This window comes from Pinus tabuliformis, chromosome 3_1 (genome assembly GCF_031772625.1).
Source record: "Pinus tabuliformis cultivar Carrire ecotype Pingquan chromosome 3_1, CPIR1, whole genome shotgun sequence".
Classification (NCBI taxonomy): domain Eukaryota; kingdom Viridiplantae; phylum Streptophyta; class Pinopsida; order Pinales; family Pinaceae; genus Pinus; species Pinus tabuliformis.
The window spans coordinates 922364289-922385276 of NC_142301.1; the positions used below are offsets into that span (position 1 = coordinate 922364289).

The following is a 20988-nucleotide window of genomic DNA, read 5'->3' on the forward strand; positions in this document are numbered from 1 at the left end:
TACAGCCAGACTCTTTTTCAACTATGGTATTAAACTTCTGAAATGTACTAAGTGCATTAGATTTATTTTTTTAAAAATACACCCACATCTTTCTACTGAAATCATCAAAAATAAGTAAAAAATATTTGCAGGCAGTGATAGAAGCTGTATTCATAGGACCACAAATATCAGCATGAAGTAACTGGAGTACCTTAGATGCGCGCCAAGATTCTCCATCCTTGAATGAAGACCGATGTTGCTTTCCCGCTTGACAGACGCTGCATACCCCCAACTGCTGAGTCTGAATATCAGGTAATCCTGACACAAGTCCCTCCCGAGAGAGCTGAGAAAGATACTACATATTTAGATGCCCATATCGCTGATGCCATAGAGTGCTGATGGGAGAGACATGTGCTGCTAGAGCCACTTCTGAAGAGTCACCTGTGTCAAGCAGTCTGTATAGACCATGGTCTTCGAGGCCAACAGCAACTGTTAGACTAATCTCCCTGTCAATAATAGAGCACTTGTGTGCACTGAACATTACATCAAGCTGAGGAGAATTCCTCATAATCTGGCTGACAGACAGCAAATTGATTTCCATACCAGGGACATAGTATACATTCAGAAAGATGAGTGTGCGCCCACCAGACTGGATTTGAACTGTACCTCTGCCAACCACTGTGTACTTTTCACCTCCGCCAAATACCACGGAATCACTGAAAGGTGAGAAGTCAATAAACCAGTCACGCCTGTGAGAGAAATGGCGTGATGCACCAGAATCAATGTACCAGGCAGAGGAAGGAACATGATCTGAAGACCTTTTAGCCATAAAGGCGTAAAAGGCAGAATCTGTCTGCTCAGAATGTTCTGCAACATTTGCTGTCTGATGGGGCCCTCCCTGTTTCTTCTGTTCAGAAGCAATCCTCTGTCGGCAATCTTTCTTCATGTGACCGAACCTGTGACAGTAATTACACTGCACACTTTTCTTCCTAGCAGGATCAAAAGGCTGAGAAGAGCCTTTCTGCTGAAAGGACTGAGAGGACTGATATTTTGCAGCAAATGCATTTTCCGAAGGCACTGATGAAGCACCACTACCAAACTGTTGTTTCCACCGATCCTGCTGCAGGAGTTTGGTGCATAGCTCTGGAAACTTCAGATCAACATTTGTGGTGGTAATGTTGAGTGTTTCTATGAAATGTTCATAAGATTTCGGTAGACTTTTCAAAGTAATGACTACCATATCTTCTTCCTCCATGGTCCTACCAATAGCTTCGAGTTGATCTCGAATGTCTTTAATTTTGTTGAGATGTTCCTGTAAAGACATATGTTCGTCCATCATGATGGAGAACAACTGATTTTTGAGGAAAAAAGCTCTGCTTTTGTCAGATGTTTCGTGCAGTTCTTTCAACTGTTGCCAGATCTCGGCAGCTGTCTTGCCAGAAGGAATCTGTGGTAACTGATCATCAGCGACAGAGAGCTTGAGAAGCATAACAGCCTCTCGATTTCGATCATCAAATTTATCTTGATCAGTACCAGCTGTACCGGGACGAAGCTCTTTGCCCAAAATGATTGATCAAGACGCCTGTATTCAAAAATGGTCAACATTCTTTTTTTCCAAATGTTATAGTTGCTGCCATTAAAGCGTTGATTTCCTTCTAACATCAGATTGGTGAGCGTGGCCATTTTCCCAAAGACAATACAGAGGTCTGACACAAAATGTAGCTGCCCGCTTATCCTGCTCGGACTCTGCTCGGACGCTCGGTCATGTCACTATTACGATTTCGGTTTTGCGTTGTTCCTCCGTTATCAGTAAAGCTTTCCGCTATTTATAATTGATTCGCAGATTCAGAACAAAACCCCCGAAAATTCGAAGAAGACTTTGCTTTACAATTTTCGTCTCGTCGTGGCCGGTGATTCGTCGTGCACTCCGGGGACAGGCCGGAAGATCTCGGTCCAGTTAATAGCACTGGCCCGGGTTCCAGTCCGTGATAGGATTTATGCTGCACGTATTACGTTTCCTTGTGTATTTCGTGTAGAATGACACGATAACGACGGATTTCGGGCAGACGGACACGATGACGACAGTTCGAGGAAGGATGATAATGCCAATACAAAATATATTATAATGCCAATACAAAATATATTGGATGCAATTGCATAATCTTATCTGCTGAACCTCCAAGGGTTCCAGATTCAGGCGATTGATTCCGAGCCGGAAAGCCGCCGGAATTGACGAATATGGCGAGAATGATGCAGTTCACGAATCCCGCGCCCACGAACCGATCACCGACCAGATCCAAGAGTTTCTCAAAAAAATGATAATGTAGGAGCAGAATTCATTTCTGTATCGAGATAGACGACTGTAAGCTTTTATCACAGTGAGCAAAGCCGAGGCTAAGACTCAGTGAAGGCTACCTGGCTTACAGAGGGCTCGACCTTAGAAATGAATGAAAGAAAGAACTCAAGAGATTAGGATGCAGAGAGAATAGCTGTTCAAGAAATCTCTTAACCTTGCTCTGATACCATAAAAGAATATTGAATGAATTAGTTCAGAATGAGCAAGAAGCTCAATGATAATACAGAGATATTTACAATAATAGAAACATCAAGTTTCTATGTAGAATATGGAAACACTCAGTTTCATCTAAGAAACTGCTTAAACGAAAAAATAGAAACAGCTAAAAGAATGAGTATTAAATACTAAATAGGAATATTCTAATAGCAACAAGGCATGTGTAGAAGGTGTGCACTTAGCAAGAATGCCAAGGATACTTTTCCAAGAAGAAAGAGTAGGTTCAGAGGGATCTTGGATCACATTCACTCAGATGTTTGTGGGTCAATTTCAGTGTCATAAGTAAAGGGAGCATAGTAGTATGCCGCATTCATTGATGACAATTCTTGGAAAACCTGGATCTTCTTCACGAAGACCAATGATGAGGTCTTGAGTGGGTTTCGAGAGTTCAAGCTTCAAAAGAACCAAACATGTAACAAGATCAAGGTTTCGAGGTCAGATAATGGGGGAGAGTACACCTCCAATTTCTAAAAGGAGGCGGGTGTCATGAGGGAGATGTCAGTCTCATACAACCCTCAACAAAATGGGGCTGCAAAGAGAAAGAATCAGTCCATCATCAATTCTGCAAAGGTAATGATACATGACCAGGAGTTACCTATGTTCCTCTGGGTAGAGGTGTGTAACATGGCAATGTATGTGTAGAACAAGAGTCCTCATAAGATATTGGGGGACAAGCCTCCTGAGGAAGCATTCACAAGGGTGAAGACAAAGATAAGACACTTGCACATCTTTGGTTGTCTGGTATACATCCATGTTCCTATTGAGAAGAGGAGGAAGTTGGAGCCTTGAGGACAAAAGGGCATTTTTGTGGGCTATAGTGGGACTTCAAAGGCTTATAAGATCTTCATACCGGCATAGAGGAAGACAGATGTGAGTGGAGATCTTAATTTCAAGGAAAGCTTGGCATCCAGGAGGTCTAATGAGTTACCACTAGCAATGGCAGAGAATTGGTTTACCAATACAATAATGACCCACCTCTTGATATTGATCTTTCTGAACGTGAATATAATTGTTTATGAAATCACTTTCATGCACACTGCATTCGAGGCTATTTTGTCATAGGATGCCTCATAAGGCAGTTATCTAAGGATGGATCAGGGAAGTATGAGAGGCACTAGGTTGCCACTATGGCCATACCTCCAATGTGACAAAAGGCTTTTTTTGTTTAAGATCAATGATTCAACCCATGTGATGGAAATCAAGCTTTGAGGCACATGGGTCAAATGCCCTAGTTGTCTTTTCTACCTAATCTCATGATTTTTTCACTGATAAAGCTACATAGTTGTCCTACCTAGTCTAGGTTTTTCCAACCTCTCAATGAAAAAATTATATCCAATTCTAAAGCACAATTCTACCCACTTAAGGGATCCATTTGTCATGACCCCAAACAGTTCTTTAACCCTAGACCCCGAAGTTGAGTTTGCATTAAGGTGAACCTTTCAAAGGACCTTAAGGAATTCACACTCATCAAAGTTGAGGATAGTTATTTGACAACAATCCGCCTAGGCTATTTTGTCATAGGATGCCTCCTAAGGCAGTTATCTAAGGATGGATTAGGGAAGTAGGAGAGGCACTAGGTTGCCACTATACCCATACCCACAATGTGACAAAAGGATTTTTTTGTTTAAGATCAATGATTCAACCCATGTGATGGAAATCTTGGGTTGAGGCACATGGATCAGATTCCCTAGTTGTCTATTCTACCTAATCTCATGAATTTTTCACTGATAAAGCTACGTAGTTGTCCTACCCAGTCAAGGTTTTATCAACCTCTTGATGAAAAAAATTTATCCAACTCTAGAGCACAATTCTACCCACTTAGGGAATCCATTTGTCATGACCCCAAACAATTCATGAATAAAGATGTCATTGATGAGGTAAGAGATGAGGTTGATGGTTTAAAGAGACCCATTCTATCAACTAGTGTCCATGCCTCCACATAATGTCACACTATTAATCCAAGCATTAAGAAATTAAATGAAAGAAAGAAGAGAAAGAAAAAAAATGAATTAGGAAAAGAAAAAAGCTAGAAAAATTAGAATGAAAGAACCATACACTACGGTGTTGCCAAGAAAAACGTTTGAGCTTCACAACCTATGTTCTAGTGAGATCTTTGTTAAGTAAGACCTTACTGGAAAGAGGAAACCATTTTTGTTTAGTTCTAAAAGCCCAAATCCAATCAGTCACAAACCTTAAACGAAGAAAGAGAGTGAAGTGGAACATAAGCCAAACTATATCAATGGTCACATCAAGGAGGTCCAACGTATCCATGAAAACTAAGGTTCCAACCACCATGAGGTCCAAAGATGGAAGAGGTCGAGAGAGCCCTCTCACTTTGAGGTTCAATTCCCATGCTCGCCTAGTATATTCCTCCATTAGTTTGGCTTGTACCACCTCCTCAACTACTACTAGAGAGGGGGTGTGGGGGAATATCCCTTCCTCTAGCTACCTATGTCCATGAGTTGATATGCGATTGTGTTTCATGTTTAAAGGTAGCCTACTCAAATCTGATCTCTTCTTGCTTGTTTTTAAGATCAAGAATTTTTGCATGTAATGCATCGCTAGGGGAGTGGTGAAACACATCATGCTCATTATTTTCATTTAATTGTTTCTTCGGTGATAAATTCTCCAATTCAATTTTGGCCACCCTATTTTTGAGTTCAACAACCTTTGTTTGTAGTACAAGGTTTGATGGGTTCCAGGAGTTCTAACTACATAATTAATCACTGAATAATCTTGATGTTGCCCCCATCTCCAAAATCCTATATATTTGAGTTTGGGATCCCTATGATTACCTTAGTTTTGGTGTCATCCCCAATGAAGGGGTCTTCCATCCATTCCTCTGGACTAGCTACAGATAAGGAGGAAACTACACCCCCAAATGGCATGTATTGGGGTCATCATGATGAGCTCGAATGGGGAATCACCTAGAGGCATTGGGCAAGGCCCTATGAAGAGCAAAATCAACACCAGCCACTGAGCTTCAAAACCCTTTATCATCATGTGCATAAACCCTTGAATTTTGTGGATTGGTTGTGGACTATGGCCATCATTCTGGTCACGAACTATGGAAGAAATGGCCATCGATGGACGAGGAGAGGAGGTTGATAAAGCCCTCAAAACACAAGAATGTCAGGGAAATCATAAGCAAAGTCATGGACAGATCTAAGTCAAGGAGTATCAAGCTAGGACATGCAGACAAATCATAAGCTCAAACATTGTTGAGTACGGCACATATAGCAGCAACGGGGCACATAGTTGGACAACTGGCTGTGGATGGGAGCAAGCAAAGTTGGGTTGAGGATGAGTGGCAGTCATGGATGTGTTGGCCATGAATGGATGCAAACCAAGCAGGGTCGAACACAGGTGCTGACTCGAGAACAACAGCTAGATTGCGGTCAAGCTATGGGGCGGAGCTAGACACGACAGCTAGTTGGACAGTTGAGCAAGTTGAGTGACTAAGCAAGAGAAAGAGAACAAATCAATTTGGGAAGGAGGATTGGCCATATAGCAGCAAGCATACAGGAAAGATCTGTACAAATCCATAAAATCATATGGATCCTACAGTTTCGTACAGTGATATGAACCATGTCATAAAATGGATACTTTCTCAACAGGTAAATACAGCTCAGCTCAAGGTGTTTTATTGATCATGTGGCTGCTGGTTTTAGCAAACTGTTGAGGTTTCCTTGTATTTGGAAGGAATAAAAAGCTGATTTAAGGAGAAATTACCTGTCTATGTGTGAAACTGTTTTTATACTTTCCCTATTCAATTTCCATCTATTGTGTGAATGATGCTATGGAATGAAATTTAAATTCTGCAGTAATTAAATTGAACAATTTACTTATTTAATTGAATCACAAGGACATTAGTCTCTAGGGTAGGAATTTTAATAAGAATCGCTCTAAGTAAAATGGTAAGCAAATAGACTGTGATGATTGAAATTTCCAAGTGGCCAGTGTATACCTCTTGAGTTATGGGGAGAACATAGGTGCTTAATAAGGATGGAATTATGGTTGAACCCTAAGATTTGTTGACTCAATTCAGCAAACACAGCAAAAGTTGTCATTAAAAAAACATCCCTGAAACACTAAGATTATCTTTTTTAAGCAGATAAAAATACAGAAGACCCTCACATAGAGAATGCTAAAAACTGGCATCATAAACCATGTAATAGGGAACATGTTGAAATCAACGGTGCCTTCATTAAAACTTTTGAATCTGATTTGATGAATGTACATGTAAGGTCAGCCCTTCCCTTTGGTTACACACAGGTGGACTGATGGTCTTTACCATTCAGTCCCCCTCATTTAGGTCTTCATCATTCAAAGGATTTTGTCAAATCCTTTCAGGAAGGTTATTTGGATAGTGCTACAAGTGACTAGCACTGCTATGAATGAAATTATAAGTGGGTAGAATCTGGGATCACAAACCATAAGCATTTGTTTTAGACCTCCACAGACAGAGATGTGGGTGTAGCACAGAGTTACATTTGAGCCCTGAGCTTCAACTGCTCAAAATCAAATAAGAATCAAAACCAATATAACACTACCAATAGTAATTGTGCCCTTAACAAGTAGGGAAATCTAATAACAGCGATCTTATATTAAAAAGCCTCACTGGATAACTATTGCATAGCAGTAGAGCATTGAACTTACATTTTTGTCACAGCCAGGTAGGGAGATATTGGCATCGTACCACTGTGCGCCCATGACGGTCTCAATGCTATCAGCAATGAGGTCTCTGGACTGCAAGCTGTAGCTCATGCCTCTGGTGCCCATGGAGATGGCATCGCTCACACCCACAGTGTTGAAACGGAAGCCCACCATGCCTGCTTCTGTAACGCCCTCTTTGACGGCCTCCGCCAGCTGGAGCAAATGCATATTGCATGTATTCCCCTCATACCAAACGGAAGATATACCCACCTGGGGCTTGCTCATGTCTTCTTCAGACAGCCCCACACCATAGAGGACAGCCTGCGATCCTCCCTGTGACTTGGGTTGGGTCACTCTGCTGCTGTATTTGTTCAGCTTGCGACTCGGACCCCCATCCTCCACAGTTGCTGGAGGCGCCTCCGGTTGAGCAACAGATGAAGACGAAGAAGCAGCAGAGCAGATGAAACTGCGCTGACGGTTCCATGTAGTTCTATTAGGACTGGGACTCAGTCTGGCGAGGAGTATATCTCGTCGGCCATAACAATGCAGAGGCGATCCCAAATCAAGTTGGCTTCCAAAGGAGGATGTATACATGGCTATCTGCTAGAATGTACAGAGATTTCAGAGGTTCGGTGGTAATTTGAAATGGATCAGAGATGGGAGAGAGCAAAATGTGACAACTGCTTTTTCCTGAGATTGAATGGGTTTAGGACTTTAGGCCGCCAACGATATATTAAAGGGTTTATGGCACACTCGGAGTAATGAGGCTAGAGCAAAATGTTACATAGGCTTTTTCCTGAGATTAGATGGGTTTAGGACTTTAGGCCCCATGGATATATTTTAGTCTTTATGGCACACCAGGAGTTCTGAGGCTTTTTCCTAGATTGAATGGGTTTAGGACTTTAGGCTGCCAGCGTTATACTAAATGGCTACACCAAGAGTTCTGAGGCTAGACGACTTTTCCTAAAATGGACGAGGCATTTTCAAAAATTCGTTTTATTTGGCATTGTGGATGGTTTTCAGTGTGGTGCTTCAGTCTCGGTAATCTTCATCAGACTTTGTTAAACCTAAAATCATGGACTTAATCGATTGGATCATTATCGTGTCAAAACCCACTTGAAGCAGTGACGTTTTAATTGATGCTTATCTCACACCTTTTTTTTATTTTACAAATGGGTAAATTAAGAGAATTGGTTTGGTGGGTATCTCATTTTATAATTATATTTTATTATTGTTTTGAAAAAATATCTCATTATGAAAGGCAATTGTCTTTTAATTGAAACTTTTTAATTTAATGGTAAAAAAAATATAATAATTTAAAAAAAAATGTTGTTTTCTATTGTAATTAATTTTTTTCATTTAATAATAAAATATAGTGTAAACTTGTTTTAGTTAATTAATTAGAATTTGATATGTAACATTAATGTTTATATGTATAGATGGGGTGACAGGTGAAGGAATAGAATTTCAAGATGGGTGTAGTTATCAAATCACATCTCTAACCACATTCTAAAGAGATAGCTATTCAACTTATCTCATGTGAATAATGCTGAGGTGTTATGTGAAATGGAAGGAGCATCGAACTTTTATGGTGTTGTGCAAAGGAGAAAATAACTTTGTGATGATAATTTGGATAGAAATATTGAACCCATTGAAGGAATGGAGGCAATGAGCAAGTGGTTGAAGCATTAAGACTCCTTTGATTGTTATCTTCATTAGTCTGACTCAATTTGCACTAAAATTGAACAAGAATGAGGTATAGTGGGTGTACCACCATCTGTCACTAACAGGAGTTGATACCATGGATGCTAACTTATAGAAGGTATCAATCCAATTTGCAGCAAGAGGAGCCATGCCCCAAGGCAAATGTGAGTATAGGGGAAGACAAAGCCAAGGATGTCAAGCTTACTCTCAAGCATGACAGGAGGCCATGGACTTTGCAAATAGGTATTAGGAGTAGACTCTGCCACTAATTCGGGAGAAAGTTCACCTAGAGCAAAGGATCACTCATAATAGTACAATTGATGAGGAGTTGAGCAATTGGATTCTGAAGAAAGGGAGTACTAGTGCCAAAGATACCAAGTACCATAGGACCTTGGATGTACATTAGCAAATGAAGATTATAATGGGGAGATTGTTGCTGGAACAAAATGAAGCATATAAGGAAATTTTGACTCGAGTAGATGAACTTCGGTAGCAAGTCAAGATTGTATATATTACTACCTTAGCACAGCAAGCACGTGGGATGGAGTTTGAAGAACCTGAGTATATCCCAGGCGAGACTTCTAGTTCTTTGATTAACACCCCTTGAAAAAATTTCAATACACACAAGTTCCCTAGTTCCCTAATTTTTTATCTGTTTTTTAAACTTCTAATTATCTTATTAAACTCCATAAAACTTATCAATATCTATTAAACATTGTTTTGTGTCTCATTTCTAAAAAACAATTTATCACATACAAGATGATTAAAAGATCTATTTTTATTTTTATTTTTACATATGGCATGTAAAAAATTTCTATTGCCCTATATAATATAAATATTATATTATAATTTTAAAAACCTTAAAAATAAATAAATAATAAATTGATATATATAATATAAATCTTATATTATAGTTTTAAAAATCTTAAAAATAAATCAATAATAAATTGATATACATTTGCATGGTAATGTTATTGTTTAGTTATTATTTAGGTTGTACATTATAGAATGAGTAACTAAACTTTTGAGTAAATGAAGGTTAGAAAATGATTTGAGAGCATGTAGTTGTAAATTAGAAAATGGTTTTCATATAGTAATTTTAATGGTGTTGATTAAATAGGTTAGGTTTTGGAGTTTTTGGTCGGAATTTGAAGAAGTTTTTATTGTCAAATCTTATTTTTTATAGTTCAAAATGTGTTTTTGATTGCATATTTAGATTCAACATTTTGAAAACTTCTATGGCACTAAGATTGTGGAGAGTTTACAACTCAAACTTGTAGTTCCAAAAAATCCTTCTGAATTTTGAACAATTTAGACCCAAAATTTTCCAAAAAACCCTCCAAAACAAAAACCAAATAAACTAAGACATTTTGATTTTGTGTAAAACATTTAAAATAAAATATATTGTCCATGGGGTCTTCGATAGACAGTGATCGGATGCTTTGTTAAGACACTCTTACAAGTGAAGTCACCAATTCAATTCCCTACCCTAATCAAGGTGATATATTGGACATGTTGAAGATGTATTCCTACCAAGTTTATATATATATATAGTATAAAGCAGCTTTATGGTACATGACCATAAAGAAGAAAATAATAGAATATAAGGACTATATAATTGTATAAAGCAACTTTATGGTAATGACTATAAAGAATAAAATAATAGAATATAAGGACATGTGATATTATAGCATAAGATGTGATAACCATATAAGATTAGATTGGATAGTGAAAGTTTTAAAATTATAATCTTTAAATTTGTTTTTTTATGTGTTTAAAATACAATAGAATTTTAAAATTTAATTTGTGTGGAAAGAGACATATTATATCTAATTATTGGAAAAATAAATAAAGCATTTCTCGTTTGATTTTGGCTTGACATTTTTAGAGAATTTGAAATTGAAAAAAAAAAAATCTATAAATATTTTATAATATAAATTTTAAAGCAAAAAGTAATACATCTCATTAATTTTTGTTCAAAAAAAAAATTTGCCTATGAAGAAAATGAGTTGTGATTAGGTACTTGTTGAGGTAAAACACAATCCCCCATTTTTGACTTGTTCACTTCAAATAATGGGGATTCTTTCTATAAAAAATTTGGCTAAACACCTTTTAGGATTTTTATTTAGTTGATTATCCTACGTTTTTATTAATTTCTCATTTTCTTTGGATTCTTGTTTTGATTGCTTTGTTAAAATCGATTTTTTATAAGCTTTCCATTGACGCTTGCTTCGCCTCATTTGATCAACTGGTTTGTAAACGGCACTCCTTCGAAATCTAATCATTTATGTCGCCTGGGTTAAAAATGCATAAAACGTACAATATTCCATTTTTTGTAAATAAATTAATTCAATAATGCATTTGTTTTAAATATTAACCCCTAGTTAGTTATTACTAATATTTTTCATTATTTTACTTATACAGTCAAATCATTAACCATAAAGATTTCAGTAATTTACTCCAAGTTTCAAATAAATTACTAATCTCGAAAAATCAAATTTTTTTAATAATTGTAATTTAGATAATTTCATAACTTAATTAAAACTTCATTTAAAAAATATATATATATATGATATTTAATATTAAATTTTAAATTAATTAATATATTAAATATAATTAAATTAATTAAATTAAAATATAAAATATAAAATAATAATAATAATAAAATTTCGATCGCATCGAAACTTCTGATCAAATCGGAGATTTTAATCGCAATCTCTTTAAAAAAATCCCTGACACCTCCCCAATGCCGATCGCCGATCACTAAAAGGCAAATAGCATAAGTTTCATAAAACTTTGGTTTTTGATTTTAAACTTTCAAAAACTTACTAATACGTGAATGAATGAATGTAGTGTAAGTTAGTTTTTTTTATTATTAGTTTAAAATATTTAATATTTAAATAATAAATTTTAAATTAATGATTTAATTAATATATAAAATTTAATTATTATTTAAATTAATTAGTTTATAAATATTTAATTATATAATTAGTTAGATTAATTAATAACAGTGTATTAGATAATTAGTTTAGTTTATAAATAATAATTTAATTAAAATTAATTATTAGATAATTATAGTCTAATTTAGGATTAGATTTTTAATTAAAAATTCTGATTTTTTAGTTCAGTAACAGAAATTCCAGAATTGTGCCAAATTTGACTCATCAACTTTGGAGACTCATAGATTGAGTTATACTTGGCCAAATTTGGTCCAGAACGGTTCATTGGAAAAATAAAATCAAGGATAACATTTCTGAGGAGGTTTCACTAACAGATTTGGTCATTTATTGGGTCGAAAATCAGGGTCCAAAAAATAAATAAATAATTTCTGAATTTTATTTTCTTCATTTTTATTTGCCCAAGCCTCTTCTAATTGCAGATCCATTCATCAATAATATCCTTGGCCAATTAAACCATCCCAGACATCAATAAAAAGCTTATATTTTATTTTCAATTATTTATTTAAATTGAATTTGATTGGATTTGTTTTAATGCCAAAAATGATATTTTGATTTTGTTGTTGCATCTTAATTTATTTTGATTTCTTTTTGCAGGAAAACAGTAGAAGGGATATGGAGAAAAAGATATTAATCAATGAAAATGCTCCAGCGATTAAAAGATTGAAATTTTGAGCAAATAAAATTGGATTGGGCAGATTTACCTTCAACGAACTTTCCTCTAAAAAATAACTTTGAAAATATTATAAATAACAGATTGCAGAATGTAATAAGGGGCTACTCTCCTCTGCAATTTTGGACTTCTAAAAGCACTTCTCTAATAGGAATTTAGAGTTGTAGGAGGGAGGAGAGAAAATCTCAGATCTGAGGATTAGTGAGGATTTTTCCTTTGTATCTTGAATTATGTATGAGGGGCAAAGTTTGCACTATTGTGGCTCTAGTTTTCAAAGCAGAAGTTCAAGCAATGTAAAAGACTGTTGGAGACCAAGGTCAGAGAAATGGATGCAATAACTTGGTGTTTCTAATACTACTGTTTCAAATATCAGTTTCATTTTTATGATAACAAGAATGTGTCATTTTATTCAGGTTTGTGCACTTGTGTTGGTTTGAGTAATTTGTCTCAATATTGTTATTATGTATCTCTGTTCTTGTGGATTAAATTCTAATTTTTGAATAACTATTTACTCAAAAATCTGTCTTATAAAACTGATTTATTAAATAGTGATGTGTTGCGAACTATTTCTGCATATTATTGTTTAATTATTGGATTTATTGATTTGACAATCAGTATTATTTTTGTGAATTATTTCCTGAATGTTGTTGGTTTATTATTTCAGTTAAAAGGTCTCAATAGGTTGTGTTTCGGTATTCACAAATGTCAGTTAATTGAACTAATTCGTTAATTTGACATTAATTAAAAGCCAGACATATTTAAATCTTTATCATTTAATTATCTTGCTCTTAGTTGGGTTAGATCTATATCTACCTAATTAAGATAGGATTAAGATAGTTTATTTTGTTTGTATATTAGAATAAGCTTACATTTAGATTAAGTTCTGCATTCTTTTAAGTCATTTTTTCAAAGAGGCAAAATTTTAGTTGTGGCTTGGTTGAACCCAAATCAACTTAAGGGTCATTCTCTTGCCTGATCAGACGCTAAGCCGGATTGGTTCTTCAACTTGTCCTGACGATGAACCACACTGGTTGGTTCGAAACGCGTCGACAAAAGATTGGTTATGTGATTATGCCGAAGATTATCTAACAATATTATGGATCACAGAAGTCTAAATTCCTTAAGAAAAAGTGATCTGATATCCCTATCTATTGGTAGTTAAAGATACATCATAAACCAATAGCAATAGGGAGAAAGTAACTGGACGTAGTTAAACCAGTGGGAGCCACCACTCCAAACGAAAAAGGAGTTGCTTTAAGGTCCAGATCTGGTGGTTATCCCCCAATGTTGAGGCAGACATTTTGGGCCCTCAACACTTTTGGCGCTAGAAGGAGGGTCTGAAACTTGTTGTCTATTGGAGTCTTTTCAATTTTAACATTTATTTAAATCACGATGGCTTCTCTTAAGCTTCCAATTTGGAGTTGTATCCATGGACGTGCATCTTCCAATACTCCATCCGAAATGGTAAGACTTTTGTCTCAGGTAAAATTTAATGGTAAGAAAAATTCTTCTGCTTTTGATCACGTCTTTCGATTTATTCAAAATGTTTCGAATTATGATTTTCAAGGAATTGATGAAGGTATTTTATGCAGAATTTTTACTCTCACATTTGCGGTAAAAGCCAGAAACTGGTGTAGAACTCTTCCAGTTGCCTCAATTCACAGCTGGGATCAATTTGTTACAATTTTCATTTGTAAATTTGACGGCTATGATTATGAACAGGTATGTAATGAAATTGAATATCTACGAAAGTTTGAAAATGAGTCTGTTATTGATTTTAATATTCGATTTCATTTGAATTGTTTAAGATTCAAAATCGAAGATAAACCTACAGAAGAAGAATCACTAGATTGGTTTGAATATATTTTTTCTCTTCCTCCCATTCCCAATCCATATGAAATTAGTTCAAGTTTTGTTTTATCCCCTTCCAACATAAATGAAAATTCCAATATAGATGTGCAAATAAATTATGATGAAGTGGTTTCACAAAGCTTGGAAAATATTTCTAATCAAATGCAAGAAGACAACAGCAGCAATTTTGAAGAAAGAGTTGTATTGGAATCTAAAAGTTATTATGTATTAAATTCCAAAAATCGGATCACAAATCAACAAGTGCAAGCAGCGATCAAAGTAAATAATAAAATGCAAATTGTTGTACAAATTTCTGAATTTTTCCATGATGAAAAAATACCGAAATCAGAGCAGCAAAGCAACCTTCTTCAAGAAAGCATGAGTATACAAAGAAATGATCTAGAATCTGAAATTTATAGTGAACAGAATGCACAAGAATTCTCAAACAGAGACATTTTTAAATGCATTGTTTCATATTCACATTTTTCCCTTTGCCCTGATATTTTTAATGATGGTAATTTTTCCCCTTGGTATAAATGATATTTCAGAAAATAAAGAGGTTGATCTAAATGAAATACCAATTAATTTTTATCAAGATAGAGAAACAATTATTGGTCATTCTTTGGCCTCTAATGAACATGAAATTTTTATTCCTCCTTGTTTTGTTATATTGGACAAAATCAAAGGAAATTCTAGAGAATATTGTGAAGTCACTTATGATAATTACTCTAACATTGAGGATGCTTATTTCTATTCTTCTCAAGAGAATCTTCATGAGAAAATTCAAATAACATCTGAGAATGAGGGACATTTCAATTAAAAAAAAATTCTAACCAATCCTCATTCTAGAACAGCAAATTATCTTCATGATTTCACTATTCGAGAAAACATTCCAATTTATGATTCATATCAAGCTCTCATTCCTACTCATAATCATAATTCTCTTTCTAATTCACCAATTGGAATTGGCAATTATTTAAATTCCATAATTCTGGCCAATCCTTCAAAAAAATAAAAAAATAAATATATATATATATATATATTTCAAAACAATCTCAATTGTGCTGTAACATTAGTTGTACAAATAGTAATTTCATTTTATTTTTTCTTTTACACTTATTTTGTTCAAATTTAGATTTATTTTCTGATTTTATTTCTGATATATTTTTTGACACTTTACGCTAGCATATTGAGCACTTTAATAGTAAACACTCAATTGATGCATTGTTCGATTGGGAAATTGAAGTTTCATATTATAATCATGAACATCAAAAGCTATTAATATTTCAATTTCAATCGATGTTCATCTCTTATCAATTGTTTCTACCTTCTCAAAGGCAATATCAACAAGAGAGTGTATTTTTACAATCTGGCCAGTAATCCAATTCAATTAATAAACTTTCATTATATCTAACAGACTTCCATCCATTTTTCATTAATTCATTTGAAAAATATTAGGAAAATTTTCCTTCATGGAAGATTATTAATAGCTTAACATTTGTACATAGCACTAACAATTGTTTTCAGGCCTTCGAATTTAAAAGCTCATACCTACAATCTGGCCCGTGATCTCCTCTTTTGAACATTTTCCAATCCTTAATGGAAACCCATTCAAATTTTTATGATCCAATTGGAATTTAATTGAAAAAGAAAATTGAAGAGAATGAGATTTTAATTAAGTTGCTAGCAATAACTGTAAATTCTATTTACAGATTTATCTTCCTAAGTTTAGTTATATTTGTATTTTTATTACTAACATTTGAACTATACATATATGTAGGAATAAAAATGAAAGAATGGTTACACTGGAAATATGACTATACCTAGTCATTTTCATGTATATGGTTAGAATACGAGTAGAATTAATATAGTTAATTTATTTTCAATAGTTCTGCAGATATAAATAAAGCAAAGCAATCAGTCCTTCTCATGCATGTTCAGTGAAACATTTTCTCCTCATCAGAAAATTTCTAGTCTTGCTTCCCATTTTTAAATCAAAGTTTATTGCAGCAATACATCTTTTGAATACTGTCTTGACTTTAATTGAGTTTGCACTTGGCACCAATCACCTCGAAGCCACTTTTCTTCATTTCGAGATTTCCTTTTAAGATTTTCTTTTGAAATTTACATATTGAAGATTTTGATGATATAAAGCTTCTTGACATCATTATCCCGTGGAAAATATAATTGTTTATTATAAACTTAATTTCAATTCAATTATTATTAGTCATCTAACTTTTCACTATAATCACAAGAAGTTTATGTTATTCGAAATTGGTTAAAATGACCTTAAGGGTGTCCATACTATTATGTGCACACATTTGAATCTGTAATTATATTATTTCATGATGAGTGGCTTTATCCTATTCTAATCTTTAATTTATTATCTGATGTTACAATATGCATCATATTTATTTACTAAAATAATTATTGAACATGCACTATAACAATACATATTTTTCTCAAGTTAATTCGGAATGAGCAGAGGTAATAAATTGTTGTTGCAATTCAAAAGGGAAACATATTTTCATATTTATTTCTGGTGAATTTTATGAATTTCAGATTTCCTGAACATGAATAATTGATTTCCTTCAGCTTGATTGCCCACTCTAATTTAGAATAAGTAATGAGATGATTTTGAAAGAAGTCAAAATTTTGATAAATCCAAGGAAGGATTGGAAGATTCACGAGGTACAATCTACAGACAATTTCCTTCCAGGTACACAATTACAAGTCCATTTTCATTTATTATTAGTTTCTCTTTTCCTTAGTTTATTTTTGTTCTGTTTCATTTGCAGGTTTTCATTTGTTTTCAAAATTCAAAGTAAGCAGCAAACCCATTTCAAATTTGCAACAGGTTCAAGGAAATTTTATTTATGATTCATTAGAATTTGAACATTCACCACTTTGCTATCATTCATTAGAGAACCCAATTGAAATCTAAAACAGTGTCACAAGATTCATATCAGAGACATTTCAACTTGATTTTCATATTGTTGATACTATAGTGAATATATATTCGCAATATTCCCATCCCGCTCATCTTCGTCAATTATTTCATTCCGATATTGCATCATCCATATCACAATCATTTGGTCAACAATGCAAGACCTCCGATGTGTTACCTCACTCATTCTTTCATAAAATGCCATATCGCGTTTCACATATTAGAGTTTTTCAGTTGAATATACTTCCATTATCTTGAATCACCGATCTCTGATAATCGACTTTACCAATATTGTGATGTACACATAATTCTAGACCCGATATGAAAGTTAAATCAAGTTCATAAGAAATATCGCGTCCGGCCAATCGCAATAATGGTAGGGGCATAATTTTAAAAAAAGTATCGATGTCTCAGATCCAATATGATACTAAATGGTCATAATAAATCTATCGGGTCCATTCTTCATTGCATATCGGCGTCGCAAGAATCATATTGTATTACATCATGTACTTAAAGTTGTCGATCACCGAAAGTCACGTCATCCATCGCAGTCTCTTTATCGCAAGAGTCATATTGGCATTTCCAACATGACTACTTTCTAATATCCCGATATGCCAATAACGCAATCGCTTCATCGCATTTTAGTTTATGCTTACATCAGAATTCCGAATCTGCAATGTGCGATGTGTGAAGTACAAAGCATAACATGACTGTGCCTGATCCTCAATATAACATTTCTTCAATGGTGTGATCGCTCCATCTCATCGCACATATTTTCATCACATGTTCGTATATCAGTAATTTGCCATTGCAATTTCCGATGTGATAGACTCCAACGCATGCCTCTATGCCATTAACATTTAATCGATATATGGCATATCAGCAAAAGATGAAATTTTGGCAGATCGAATTTTAAGCATAGTGAAGAAACATGCAATGTGAATCATCCGATAAGGTATTGCGTTGTATGGAATATTTTAAAGCAATCTTGAGAAACTACTATGGTAAGAAAGTGATTGATGACAAATTTGCAGCATATTCAAATCATTTCAATTTGTCATACATTTCAGTTTTAAATATATAATTCCATAATTTAAATATGAAATTCAAGACCTTTCTATCTTCATAATTAGATTTCATTATCTTGGATTTGGTCTTAATTCTAGACAATTTATAAAATCATGGAGTTTATATGAAACTTATAATATTTTGAGAAACATTCATTACTACAAATTCTCATTCTCATTTCTAATGCATTTGTTTTAATTTCGATTCTCTTGAACACAAAGCAGTCCCTTTTTAAATTTCACTGCTTTCTTTAGTTTAAATAAAATAAATAATGATTTTGGATTATAATATTTTGGCTAGTTTGACTTCTTCATGTTCTTAATGTTGATTAAAATAAGAAGTCAGCTAGTTTGGAGAAACTCATACCTTTCAGGTGAGATCAAAATCAATTATCCAATGGTAAGATTCATATACCCACTTTCATTAATGTCCATTTCGTTACTTTAGTTTCATTTTTGTTTTTAGATTATGACGATATAAAAATCTGTTTTGCAGCTCTTCATAAAAGCTTCCAATCCTCCGTTAGATCGTATTTTCGAAGTCCTATACTCTTCTTCTGGTTTTATTTTAATAAGCAGCGATAATCTTCATTGAAACAACTACACTAGGAAGTTTTTGAACCTTTAATCTATTTCTTTAAGCATTCATTTTTTTAAAAACGATTAAGATGATGCTTTGAAACAAGAAGATTGACATCAGACATAAATTTTTCATTGTGGCTGAATTTTATCATCACTGCTATCTAAAGCCTAAAACATTTACAACCCTGCAAGGTATGATTTTTCTAAATCTTGACATAAGAAGGAATAATTACATGATTATTTTCCTTTACCTCATTTCGTTGAGACATTGGTATCTTTCAAAACTTGGTTTTTTCTTTCCATTTTTAAAATTTTTTCCTTTTTATTTTTGTTTGTTGATTTCTTTTCTCACTTTGGCTTAAGAATTCTTTTCCCTTGGTTTTCAGTTTTGATTTTGGTGACTTTGCCATGATTTATATGGAAAGCCTTCTTGTTACCTAACAATGGTCGGCATACATAGAAAAAAATTGTTAATAGTCACCCATTAGTGTTTTCTTAAATCTCTTAATAAAATTTGTTTTTCTTATTATAAAAGTAGACATACTTAAGGAAGAGATCACAAAACCAGAGAAGTTGACAAAGTATCATAAAATCTGAAAAAAAAAAAAAAAAAAAAAAAAAAAAAAAAAAAAAAAAAATCATCAAAATTGTAATTTTTCATAAAAATTGTAATTATTTTGAGATTTCAATATTTTATTAAGATCTTTCAAACTTCTATTATCAATCAAGAAAAGTTATTTTTAACCAAGTAAAGACACTTTACAGCGAAGCACCTTTAACTTTGAAATTGTCATTCTTAACTCTTGAGGAGTCAATGATTCTCCCTGTCCAAAAAGTCTTATTTTTCTATAGTGTGATCTAGAAATATATTTAAACTTAAAAGATAAGAGGTCTCATCATGACCCTACTTACCATGATCACAGGGGAAAAATAGGCTCACATTACCAACACTGCTAAACAAACCAGAATAATGGCTTATGATTGCAAACAATTATAAGACAAGGGGTCTCATCACGAGCCAGCTTGTTCAGTCCAATTATAACTAGTGAATGGCATTGTCAACTATCTGGCTACCAAATCAGGGCAATAACTTTTAAGAATAAAAAATATAAATAAAAAAGAAAACAAATACAAAAAAATAAACATATATAAATGGATTGATCTCTAGGTCAATAATTCTTAAAAAGAAGAGATTCTGGATTATTGATGATTAAAAGGTAACCCTATCGAGATTATAGATGTTTGCTAGCAGCAATGGCTCTACCTGTGACAAATGAGTATATTTTAAAAGCTAAGTTGTAAAGTGACCCCTCCTTTATCTCTACAACTAATTAAGGAATGATATAGAGTTTTGAAATATTTTAATTTATGAGGAATTTTAAGAAAAATTACAGTTAGATGATTCTGGCTTTTATTCAGATTAATGAACCTAGTCGAACATAATTCTCTCTTCTTTAATTATTGTTACTTGAATTTTGGGGAAACCTCATTCATATTAAACAGAGATAACTGGTTCTTCTCCCGTGTGTCACCATTGTTAAAGTAAAACACAACCCCCCCATTTTTGACTTGTTCACTTCAAATAATGGGGACCCTTTCTATAAAATTTTTGGCTAAACACCTTTTAGGATTTTTATTTAGTTGATTATCCTACGCTTTTGTTAATTTTTCATTTTTTTTGGATTCTTGTTTTGATTGTTTTGTTAAAATCGATTTTTTATAAGCTTCCCATTGATGCTTGTTTCGCCTCATTTGGTCAACTGGTTTGTAAACGACACTCCTTTGAAATCTAATCATTTATGTCGTTTGGGTTAAAAATGCATAAAATGTACAATATTGCATTTTTTGTAAATAATTTAGTTCAATAATGCATTTGTTTTAAATATTAACCCCTAGTTAGTTATTACTAATATTTTTCATTCTTTTACTTATACAGCCAAATATGAAGCATTTACTCCAATTTTCAAATAAATTACTAATCTCGAAAAATCAAAATCGTT

General features: G+C 33.8%; 1 protein-coding gene across 1 annotated transcript in view; it reads right to left on the bottom strand.

Moving 5' to 3' along the window:
* The window catches only part of LOC149190756 (dihydroxy-acid dehydratase, chloroplastic-like), a 113183-nt gene extending 105032 nt beyond the window's left edge, over positions 1-8151 (bottom strand). The window contains exon 1 of the mRNA XM_089412259.1: positions 7211-8151. Coding sequence (XP_089268385.1) covers positions 7211-7801 — 591 coding nt within the window. The 5' untranslated portion in view covers positions 7802-8151. The remainder of the gene's footprint in view (positions 1-7210) is intronic.
* Positions 8152-20988: the final 12837 nt, after the last annotated feature.